Source organism: Lepus europaeus, chromosome 11, assembly GCF_033115175.1.
Source record: "Lepus europaeus isolate LE1 chromosome 11, mLepTim1.pri, whole genome shotgun sequence".
NCBI lineage: Eukaryota > Metazoa > Chordata > Mammalia > Lagomorpha > Leporidae > Lepus > Lepus europaeus.
The window spans coordinates 23,962,167-23,974,403 of NC_084837.1; the positions used below are offsets into that span (position 1 = coordinate 23,962,167).

Below are 12,237 nucleotides of genomic sequence, written 5' to 3' on the forward strand. Positions count from 1 at the left end.
AGAGGCTGGGGAGGCTGCCCCGGTGAGGCCTCGGGGTGGGGGCTGGCGACCTGGTCTGAAGGCTGGTGACCGCAGACCCCGGGCTGGGTGCTACAGGGGCAGTGAGAGAAAAGCAGGACTTGAGTGTAGCTTTCTGACTTGCGGGGCTGACCGGGGGCAGTGAGAGATCTGTTGCGTGCCTGGGAGAGTTCACCCTGAGTCTCAGGCTCAGCTGTGAAGACACGGAGGACAGAGACATGGTGTGGAAATGGCCCAGCAGCACTGTGGCTTCGTGGATGACTGAGTGACGGGAGGCTCTGCTCTCAGGCTTGTGATAGTGCTGAGCCTTTGTCATGGAAGTTTTGGCAGGGTCTATGGGATTTTTTTTTTTTTTTTTAAGATTTTTTTATTCATTTGAAAGGCAGATGGATGGGGTATCTTCCATCTGCTGGTTCACTCCCCAAATTTTTGGCTGCAATAGCAGGGCTGGGCCCAACTGAAGCCAGGAGCCAGGAATTCCATCTGGGTCTCCCTTGTGGATGGCAAGGGCCCAAGCACTTGGGCTCTCATCTGCTGCTGTCTTAGGTGTGTTAGCAGGGAGCTGGAGCAGAAGCAGAGCAGCCAGGACTCAGCTGGCGTTCCAGTGTGGGATGCCAACATCACAGGCAGCAGCTTAACCCACCGCACCCCAACATCAGCCCCAGGATCTATGGGATTCTGTGTAGAAAATGAATGAGGGGGGACTATGCATGGGCCAGTGTCTTGTGTACAGTGGCAGATGAAGAGTGACACCAAGGAATGGGGTGTCAGAGGAGGTCAGAGCCAGTGATCCACAGTGTGGACAGCATGTGGCCAGACGGAAGGCAGGGAGGAGAACCCCATGACCCCCTGGGGGTCACTCTCCTTATTCATTTTCCTTTTCCTTTTGGACAAACCTCTTGCAGGGAGGGATGGCCTTGGTCTGATTTTTTTGCCAGATGGTCGTAGTTGATGAGAGGAATTGCAAATATGAGAAACTCTTGGAGGGGCATGGTTTGTGTCCACCAGCCCGGCTCTGGCAAGTATCAAGCCAGTGCTGGCCCTGGCAAGTATCAAGCCAGTGCGACTGGTGATGTCCATTTACCGGGAGGGGAGAGGTGGACCCCTGCCGGCTCTCTGCTGGGAGTCTGGCTTTTCTCTGTGATAACAGCCGGGTGGGAACCTTGAAGTGCGGCAGCTGCTGGCCTGCTGCTCCCTTCCCTGGGGGTGCCTCCTCCCCTCCACCCTGGGGTCCTGGGGAAGCTGGGAAGCATGACCCCTGTGTAGGGCTTGGCAGCCCATCTGAGGGTTTCCTTTCCAAGGCAGAGCCCCGGGGGCCCTGGCGGAGGCTGCATCTGGGAATGCAAGGACCTTTCCAGTCTGGAAGGCAGTCAGGGGGGGCTTTGGGAGGAGGAGTCCTTCAAGGCTGTGTGAGGCGGGCTCCCTAGCAGGTGGGTGAGGCGGGCTCCCTAGCAAGTGGGTGGAGAATGGGGTAGACCTGACAGGGACATTTGCCAGGGCTCATTGGGTGTGGGAGTGGGTTTTGAGCAGCTAAGCTCCTTCGTGGTCATAAATCCTAGGAGTGTCCTTCGTGGTCATAAATCCTAGGAGAAAGGAGCTGGTTTTCTTCCTCTGATAGCTGCCGGTTTCAGCAGAGATGTGGAAATGAAATGCTCGCCCTGGGAGAGATGGCTTGTCTCAAGGGCGGCGTGAAGGAGGTGTCCAGTCGATTTCAGCTGAAGTGAATCTGTTCACTGGCTGCCTGCAGGAGAGACGAAAATGGAGATCCGCGGGTTAAAGCCAGACCCTTCCCCCTCAGGGTCTGTTTGCTTCTCCCAGCCCTTGGAACTCTTCACGGTCTGGACACCCCTTATGGTGCAGTCTCCCTTAATTTAGGACTAGGATTTCAGGGCTGGTGCTGTGGCTGTGGCGTAGGTTAAGCCTCCGCCTGTAGCGCTGGCATCCCATGGTGGCGTCAGTTGGAGTCGTGGCTGCTCCTCTTCCAATGCAGCTCCCTGCTAATGCACCTGGGAAAGCAGTAGAAGATGGTCCAAGTGCTTGGGCCCCTGCACCCACATAGGAGACCTGGAAGAGGCTCCTGGCTCCTGGCTTCAGCCTTGGCCAGCCCCACTGTTGCAGCCATTCTGAAAATTCTCTCTCTCTCTCTCTATATATATATATATCTATATATATAGATATGTATAGATATATCCATATATAGATATATCTATATATAGAGAGATATAGATATAGATACACACACACACACACACACCCCTTTCAAATAAATGAAAACTTAAAAAAAAAAAAAAACTAGGATTTCCCCCCTCTTGCCCTGACTTTGGGTGGTCAAGACTGGCAACTTTGAAAGCTTCACTTTTAAGGAGTCTTTCTCTTTCCCTGATGGCTTTTCTTTGTCTGGTTGAACTTTGTGTGTGTGTATGTGTGTTTTGTTTTTTTTTTTTTTCAATTGAAAGACAGAAAGATCACATTCACTGTGAAATGCCCACACCAGCCCACGGCTGGGCCAGTCTGAAGCCAGGAGCTGGGAACTCAATTCAGGGCTCTTGATTGATGTCAGGAACCCAAGCTCTTGAGCTGTTACCCCCAGGTTGTGTGTGCGTTAGCCTCCCAGTGTGCGTTAGCAGGAAGCTAGAACCAGAAGTGGAGCGAGGACTTGAACCAAACACTGAGATACAGGATGCAGGCATCATAACAACCATGCCAAATGCCTACTTCTGAACTTCATTTATCATGACTGAAGTATAACTCTGAAGCAATTACATCCATCTTGATTGATGATGTAGTGTATATTACACAAGTACACAAGTAGCCCCTGTTTACATTGGCGTAAGTTATGGCTGCCTAGCTTCAACAAATTCTAGAAAACATTCCTCGGGACCAGCATTGTGGCGCGATGGGTAAAGTCACAGCCTGCAATGCCCCCATCCCATGTGGATGCCCGTTCAGTTCCCAGCTGCTCCACTTCTGATCCAGCTCCCTGCTAATGGCCTGGGAAAGCAGAAGATGGCCCAAGTGTTTGGGCCCTGTGAGAGACCTAAAGAAGCTCCTGGCTTCTGGGCCTGACCCAGCCCTGGCCATTGAGGCCATCTGGGGAGTGAACTAGCAGATGGAGGCTCGCTCTCTGTCTCTCCCTTTTTCTCTTATTATCTCTGCCTTTCAAATAAATAAATAAATCTTTAAGGAAACAAGAAAGACAGCATTCCTTGCCTTTGGTTTGTGGAAAAGTCAAGCTTTGCTGATGAAATACCTACAACAATAATAGACCTCGGGGCTGGAGCTGTGGTGTGGCAGGTGAAGCTGCTCCCTGCAGTGCTGGCATTCCATTTGGGCACTGGTTCGAGTCCTGGTTGCTCCACTTCCAATCCAGTGCTCTGCTATGGCCTGGGAAAGCAGTAGAAGATGGCCCAAGTCCTTGGGCCCCTGCAGCCACGTGGGAGACCTGGAGGAAGCTCCTGGCTCCTGGCTCTGGATTGGCTCAGCTCCTGCCATTGTGGCCAGTTGGGGAGTGAACCAGCAGATGGAGTCTCCCTCCCTCCCTCCCTCCTTCCCCCTCTTTCTCCCTCTCTCCTCCTCTCTCACTCTATTCTTTCAAATAAATGCATCTTAAAAAAACAAAGCAAACAATAACAGACCTCTCTGACCCACTGTCTCTCACTTTGTGAACTGAGTGAAGGTAAAGAAAAAAAAAAAAAAAGCAAAGCAAGATGACATTTTGTAGGTTAGAGAACTAAAAACGTGGTTGTGTTTCCTTGAACAGCATGTTAAGCCTGAGTCTCTCTTGTCCTATCCATAGAGCTCTATTCTGAAAGGAAAAATGAGCCTTAGAAGAGAGCTAGAGCAGCGTTTGGGGTGACTTAGGACAGAACCCAAGGAGGAAGACGCTCCTTCCTTGCCGAGGTATTCGGTGACATGGGGGGGTTCCTCCCTGAGCCTCCCTGTGGCTGGCTGGCGATGGCGCAGGTCTGGGAATAGCACTTCACAGAGGCACGCTCTCTGTGAGGCCCCAGGGCCCTGCTAAACGTGAAGGGAATGTGGTTAGCGAGAGAGGCCGTCTTGGAGTCCTCAGCAGAGCATCTTCTCAGGGTGATCTGGTACTGCCAGCACACTGAGGGGGGCAGGTTGCAGGGCACTGGACAGAGGTCAGGGGCAAGCATCTGGCTGGAAACATGAGAATGAGTGGGATGTTAAAGAATGATTCTCTAGGACCTGGGTGTTGCATGTGCAGCCGATCCAGGCTCCTGGTGTCTGTCTCCCTCCCTCCCTCTCCCCTTCTCTCTCCTCATCTGGCTCCCACATTCCCAGGCCACCTCTGGGAACCTCCCCACCCCACTGAGGTCCTGAGCTTGCCCCTGCAGCGAGGAGAGCTCCTGGCCTTTGCTCCTTGGCACCGGCAGCATCATGTGCAATGTGGAGGGCAGCTCGGTGAATTGGCTGGTTAGCGTCCAAGTGAATGTACGAATGGCGTTACAAGCAGTCGACACCTAGCCATTAAGATGAGCTGATGCCGGCTGGAACCGGCCGCAGTGCTGTTTTGGAGGACTGATGGGCTTTGCCAGGCGGTCACGGAGCTTCTCGAGGGGCAGCCCTGGCAGGGCTGGGGGGGGGGGGTCCCAGGGGCCAGGAAATGGGAGCAAAGTGCAAAACGAGGGTTCCTCAAAACATTCACGGTAATTGCACATTAGGAAGAAAACCATGCGTGGATTTCAAAATTTTTTTTGCACCCAAATAAACCTATTGTTTAATTCCACTTTTTTTTTTTTTTCTACAAGCTTTTCCAAGTTCCCTAGTCTAGAAGCGTCGAAGTAGGTGGGGAAGATAGGGACCGTTAAATAGTCGGACGGAGATGCGGCATGAGCCTGGGCCACATCACAAATGCCTTGAGATGAAATGCTCAGGAGTAGGTAGGGTGGCCTAGTGGTGTGGGGCGTGGGCGTGGAGGCTGACTGGCCTGCCCCTTAAGTCCCTTCTGACCTTGGGCACATCTGCTGGCCCCTGGACCTCTGGTTCCCCTGCCCGGGAACCATGGAAATCCCAGTGGCTGGGAAGAAAGAGAGAGAACAGGAGGAAGGGCTTTTGATCAGCCGGTGCCTAAGACAGAGTCTGGCCATAGTGGGCGTGTCAGAGATGGCTAAATATACGGGTTAGTGAGTGATCCAGACGGGAGCAGCTGAGGACCCAGCGCTGAAACCAGGGCTGTTACTCTGAGGGTGGATGAGTTAATTCTGCTTGGTGCTCTTAGCCCTGAGAGTGGTTTGCGTGAGAGAGATTTAAAACCTTTTAAAAATAGTTGTATTGCTTTAACATGCGTTTTACCTACACATATTTCAGATCGAGTGTTGACCTAAATTGGTAGGAGGCGCTGGCCATAGTAAATAATACCGCTTAGAAAATCTTATCTGGAAAGTGAGGAAGACGTTTTAAAAAGACTGTGTTGGCAGCAGTGTGGAGACATTCTGAGAACGGAGGAATCCTTTGCACTTGGTGATGCTTTGCCTGCCTTCAGGTTTTTCATCTTCTGTTTATTTTTTTAAGGAGGTTTCCTGTATTTTTTTTTTTCCCTGCAGTTGAACACTTTCCAGGCTGTGTTGGCGTCTGATGAGTCTGATGCCTACGCCCTCTTTCTGTATCCTGCCAATGGCCTTCAGTTCTTTGGAACTCGCCCCAAAGAGTCTTACAACGTCCAGCTCCAGCTGCCGGCTCGGGTGGGCTTCTGCCGCGGGGAGGCCGATGACCTCAAGAGAGAAGGAAAGTATCTCAGCTTGACCCGCACCGAGCAGTCTGTGAAAAACCTCTACCAGTAAGTGATGTGGGCGGAAGGCTTCCCTGACCGAATGGGGGGGGGGCTCTTAGGAGGTACCCAAACGCAGGTGCCATGAGATCGTTAAAGGATACCACGATGACCTCTAAGCAAGGTGTCAGGGCAAAACCAGGAATGAAATTGGACCCTGGAAGGTTCAAATTCTCCAGAATATAAAAGGCCCTTGTTTTTCCTGCCCTGTTGGGTGTAGATACTAGAAATACAACAGCATGTGTGTGTGTGTGTTTGCAGAACTACTGAGGCTTGCTATAAAAAACATTGCTCTTGCAACCACATAAAAATATCCAGTGATGTAACTGCCTGGGCTGAGGCTTCCTAAGTTAATCATTTCATAGGAGGAAACATTGAGATTTAATCTTTTACTTTTAATTTTTAAAAATTTATTTGAGAGTTGGAGGCAAGGGAAAAGGGGAGAGAGAGAGAGAAGGCTTGCATCCGCTGGTCTGTTCCCTAAATGCCCACGGTGGTCAGGCTTGGCCTGGCCAAAGCCAGGAGGTGGGAACTCAGTATGAGTCTCCCATGTGGGTAGCAGGAATGCAAATATTTGAGCCGTCACTGCTGCCTCCCAGGGTCCACATTAGTGGGAAGCTAGAATCAGGAGAAAGAGCTGGGAGTTGAACCCAGGCGCTCCCAGTGGGCTGTGAGTGTCCCGACTGGTGGTCTAACCACACTGGGTTACATGCTTGTGCCTGATGGAGACTTTCAAAGAGGTGCTATTAAAGTGACATCAAAGCAGGGTGTGAGGCCAGTGCCCAGCACAGAGGTGCTGTTCCGGCTTCTAGCAGGGTTCCCATGAATGCGCTGCTGGCTTTGCAGATGAAGCTCCCCAGATTCCCCACAAGGCGAGTGACTGGCTTTGGGGCATCTACGGCCTTGCCACTTCCTGGAGGAACTTGAGCCCCTGTTTGGAACCCTGCTGCAGGGGTGTGGCTGGCCAGGCATCTGAGTGACAGTGACCTCATGGCATCTCAGCTAGGGATGCAGACAAAAACTCAGACGCAGCCCCTGTGCTTTGCTTGAGCCTTCCAGACGCAGAGCCCACATCTGTGATCACCACGGGCCGGGCCGATGGCAGCGGAAGGTTGATGCAGAGGGCGCCTCCCTTCTCCTGCTTGGTTTCCTTTGCCCCTTAAGTCTGCTTCGAGCTTGGTTCTGTGGTCAGCAGGGACGATTCAACTAAAGGGTTGCCTCTGCCTTCTAAGTTCCCTAACTACTGCAGGAGATGCCCCATGCTCTTGTCCTGGGGAATAACAAAGGCGTCTTAACAATGAACAAAGAACAAAGGCGTCTTAACGTGAAGCAAAGACTGCATACAAAGACAACAAAAATTAAGAGTTATGTTGGCCTGGCTGTTGTGGCTCTTTGGGGAATAAACCAGCAGATGGAAGATTCTCTCTCTCACCCTTTCTTGCTCTCTCTTTGTCTCTTTCTGTCTCCTTCTTTCTAATTCTTTCCAATAAATACATACATCTTTAAAATATTTTTATTAATTTGAGAATGAGAGAGAGAGATGATGATGAGGGAGAAACAGAGAGCTTTTGGGGTAGCACTGTGGTGCAGCAGGTTAAGCTACCACCTGCAGCACCGGCATCCCATATGGACACTGGTTCAAGTCTCGGCTGCTGCACTTCTGATCCAGCTTCCTACTATTGTGCCTGGGAAAGCAGCAGAAAATGATGCCTGGCACGCACAGTGGAGACCCGGAAAAAGCTCCTGGCTTTGGACTGGCCCAGCTCCAGCCACTGGGGCCATTTGGGGAGTGAACCAGTAAATGGAAGATCTCTCTCTCTCTCTCCCTCACGCCCCCCATCTCCCCGTGTCTCTCTTTCGAATTCTATTCTTTCAAATAAGTAAATAAATCTTAGAAAGAAAGAAACAGCTGTTTACTTATGTGCTGCCTTCTTCCCCATGTGCCTGCAGTGGCCAGGGCTGAGCTGGGCCCAAGCTGGGAGCCAGCTGTTGGAGCCATCACCTGCTGCCTCCCAGGCATTAGAAGGGCTGGGATTGAGAGCAGAGCCAGGCCTCACACGTGGGCATTCCAGGTGGAATGCAGGCATGCTAACCACATCTGACTGCACTGCATAGCGGCCAAGTACCCATCTGGAGTGTTTGCAGGACGGTAATAATGTGTGCTCCTGCACCACAGAACATTGCCACCAGCAGTGTCAAGCTGTGACTGACAGGTCTGCTCCCTGTAAGCTTTTTTGTCATCTTAATTTTCGCAAATCATACACATAAAAAAGTTCTTATTTTCACTAATATCTTTGATTACTAATAAAACACACACCCATATCTTTGCTGTTTTGTATTGTTTAGAAAGCACTTTTATAGATAAGAAAAATATGGCAAGGATATTTATCTCATACTCTGAATAGTTTGTCCAGTTGTCTTTAAGAGTTAAAAGTTGTAAGTTTCAGGTTGTTGAAGTTACTGATGTTTTCTTTTACGATTTTGGGTTCTGATGCTATTTTTAGAAAGACCTTCTCTACTTCAAAATTCTATAAATGCCCCTCAATATAATGTCCTATTTTATTTTTACATACACAGAAATATGGAGGGAATAGCTAAATGAGCATTCAAATCCCCATTACCTTGATTTATAAATTGTAAGCATTTTGCCATATTCCTCCTTATTTATTTTTTGGTTTAATTGTTTTTTTTTTTTATATATATATATTGTACTTTTTTTTTTTTTTTGACAGGCAGAGTGGACAGTGAGAGAGAGACAGAGAGAAAGGTCTTCCTTTTGCCGTGGGTTCACCCTCCAATGGCTGCTGCAGCCAGCATGCTGCGGCTGGTGCAGCATGCTGATCCGAAGGCAGGAGCCAGGTGCTTCTCCTGGTCTCCCATGGGGTGCGGGGCCCAAGCACTTGGGCCATCCTCCACTGCACTCCTGGGCCATAGCAGAGAGCTGGCCTGGAAGAGGGGCAACCGGGACTAGAAACTGGTGTGCTGGCGCCGCTAGACAGAGGATTAGCCTGTTGAGCCACGGTGCCGGCCCTGGTTTAATTGTTTTAAAGTAAGTCATAAGCATCATGCCAGTTCACTCCTTAAAACTTCAGTAAAGTTTTTTTTTTCCTGGTAAGTGGAATCTTTCCCTTTTTCAAACTTGTCTTAAAATTGTAAATGTAGGGGCTGGTGTAGTGGTGTATTGGGTTAAGCCACTGCCTGTGACACCGTCATCTCATATGGGCGCTAGTTCAGGTCCCAGCTGCTCCACTTCCGATCTAGCTCTCTACTATGGCCTGGGAAAGCAGCGGAAGATGGACCAAATCCTTGAGCCCCCGCAGTCACATGAGAGAACCAGAAAAAGCCCCAGACTCCTGGCTTCACCCTGGCCCAGCCCTCACCATTGCAGCCATCTTGGGAGTGAATCAGTGGATGGAGGATGTTTCTCTCTCTCTCTCTCTCGCCTCTCTGTGTGTAACTCTGCCTTTCAAATAAATAAAAATCTTAAATTGTAAATGCAAAGGCCATAAATTATAGAATTCTTAATGTCATACTCTTCAAATCTAAACAGGAATGCACACATTGGCATTTTTGAGATGGTAATATTCTATCTCATGGAAGAGAACAGCAGTAACTAAGTAGTTGTATGTGCAGGGCCCGTGCTAAGCATGTTGTGTGACTTCCTTATTAAATACACAGCAGCCCCGGAAGGAAGGCACTGACTTTCCCTTTTTGTGACCCAGTTTCCCTTTCGAGGAAATAAATTCTTTCTATCACTGAGCTCTCCAAATGACCTTGGATTTTTAGCATAAACCCAGATTGCTTAATTTCCCATCATGCACAGTGACAAAAGCCAGAGTAGCAATTTATATTTAATTATAAAGTTATTTAGCTTTTATCTGCTCTAATTTATGTTTCCCTCCCCTTTGAAGCTCTTCAGTTTTCTAACTTCGAGCAGACACTTCACAGCTGTAACACCTCTGATGTGGTCATCAGCTCCATTGCCTCCGATCCCTAAGATTTTTCTCTTATCTTCTTTAGTTTTCTTTGTTTGCTTGCCAAAAAACACCACTGTCCATTCTTAGGAACTTACTGCGTGTTACACACAGGATCACAATTTTGTCCTCTGTGCTCCTCTTTCCCTAAATGAGCTGCAGCAGCAGCAGCAGCAGCATATATGAAAGGTCTTTGCAAGCTTCCTGGAGGAGGCAGGCGTCCGGCCCAGTGGTTCAGATGCCTGTCCCCCATGCTGGAGTGCCTGTATTTGAATCCCAGCTCTGACTCCCAAGTCCTGCTTCTGCCTGTGCAGACCCTGGGAACAGCAGTGACAGCTCCAGTAGTGGATCCCTGACATCCGTGTGGGAGACAGGGATTTCCTGGCTCCAGCCCAGCCCACTGCAGCATTTGGGGAGTGAACTAGCAAATGGGAGCGCTCTCTGTCTCTGTGCCTTTCCAAAATAAATAAGAGTTCATGTAAAATGCGTATGGTGAGAAGACAATGTGTGGATTTTTAAATCTTCACACTAAAATAAACTTTTAATTCCATTTTCCAATTTTAAAAAATATCCTTGTACATATGCATCCAAATACGCATGCATAAAAGAGAAAGACATTCATAAATTGTATTGAAAACTATTATTGCTATAGATATCCACACCAACAAATTAGTAAAGGTCTCTTGTTCTTAAGTAATTCAATGAATTTTTTTAAGGATTTATTTTATTTACTTGAAAAAGTTACAGAGAGGTAGAGACAGAGAGAAAGAGAGGTCTTCCATTTATTGGTTCACTCTCCAAATGGCCACGATGGCTGGAGCCAAGCCGATCCCAAATTAGGAGCCCGGAGCTTCTTCCAGGTCTCCCACGTGTGTGTAGGGGCCCAAGAACTTGATTTCCCAGGTCATAAGCAGACAGCTGGATTGGAAGTGGAGCAGCTGGGACTCGAACCGGTGCCGATACGGGATGCTGTCGCTGCAGGCTGGGGCTTTAACCCACTGCACCACAGCACCAGCCCCTTGGTGAATTTCTTATTATCTTACTAGTCATTCACTGTTATTCCTTGTTGTTGATTTTGAAGAAACTCATAGCATGAGAAAATTGGAGCATGATCTTTGGTATGTACACCAGAAGAGGACAAAAACTGATGCATTCAAGCTAGCCAGACCCTTGTTTGCTCAAGTTTTTCCTTATTTTTGGAAATCTTACAAGAAATTGTTCTCTTCAGAATACATTGCTGACTAAAATCGCGCACTGTTGTAGTATTTGGAAGACCAAATGGAATGCATGTTCTTCTCCAGTGGAGAAAATGAGTGATCTGTTTCCAGATGTTTCTGGAAAGACTTCTCACCGATGGTCGCCTTGCATTGTGACTAAGCTGTATTCTTATCTTCCCCTGAACTCTGTTATGTGTTTGCTCAGTGAGTTTTTTAGACTTAGGCTTTTGTGTTCCTTGGTATTTTTTTTTTACATGAATTCAGCATTATCTGATGAATTCATTGATAATCCAAGTGAATAGCACAATATCTTTCATATTCTGTCGGGCACCAATAATTCAGGTTTCTGGTGCATTGGTTTTCCACCATAATATGATGCAGAGCCGTGTTCAGAACATGGGCTTTACTGTTAGCATTGCATTCGGTCTGGACCCTGCCAATTACTAGTTATGTGACTAACTAGACAGTTGACTTCTCTACACCTAAGTTTTCCTCTAAAATCAGGCCTGATTGCCACCTCTACCTTGCACAATGAAAAATATTGCACCTTGGTGGGCGGGCTGGCACAGGACCAAAAGCATATGGTAGTTTTTACTGTTGGAGGATTTGGAAAAAATTTGTAATCATACATTTTATTGGGTGTGTTACATGTTTTTAGACAAGTAGATGAAGGGTAAAATATTCCCATAGCCCCTGTTGGTTTTATTTCTTTTTTTTTTAAATATTTGATTTTATTTATTTGAAAGGCATAGTTAAAAAGAGGCAGAGAGAGAGAGAGAGAGAGAGAGAGAGAGAGAGACAGAGACAGAGACAGAGACATCTTCCATCCACTGTTTCACTCCCCAAATGGCTGCATTGACCAGAGCTGGGCCAGTCTGAAGCCAGGAGCCAGGAACTTCTTCCAGGTCTCCCACGCAGGTGCAGGGGCCTAAGGATTTGGGCTGTCCTTTACTGCTTTCCCAGGCTATAGAGTGATCTGGATCAGAAGTGGAGCAGCCAGGACCCGAACCAGTCTCGTGCGGGACGCCGGCACTGCAGGCTGCAGCTTCACCTGCTATGTCACAGCACCAGCTTCCCTGCTGGTTTTCAAAGAACCAGATTTTTTTTTTTTTAATTTGTTAAAGATTTATTTATTTGAAAGGCAAAGTGACAGAAGGAGAACAACAGAGAGAGAGAGAGAGATTTTCCATCTACTAGTTCAGTCCCCAAATGACTGCAACAGGCAGGGGTGGGCCAG

General features: G+C 48.4%; 1 protein-coding gene and 1 pseudogene across 1 annotated transcript in view; both read left to right on the forward strand.

Annotated features, from left to right (window-relative positions):
* Nucleotides 1–12,237, forward strand: part of NID2 (nidogen 2) — a 62,634-nt gene that overhangs the window by 6,662 nt on the left and 43,735 nt on the right. Inside the window, exon 3 of the mRNA XM_062205130.1 lies at nt 5,586–5,818. Within this exon, the coding sequence (XP_062061114.1) occupies nt 5,586–5,818 (233 nt within the window). The remainder of the gene's footprint in view (nt 1–5,585; nt 5,819–12,237) is intronic.
* Nucleotides 5,918–6,859, forward strand: LOC133769705 (mitochondrial import receptor subunit TOM6 homolog; annotated as a pseudogene).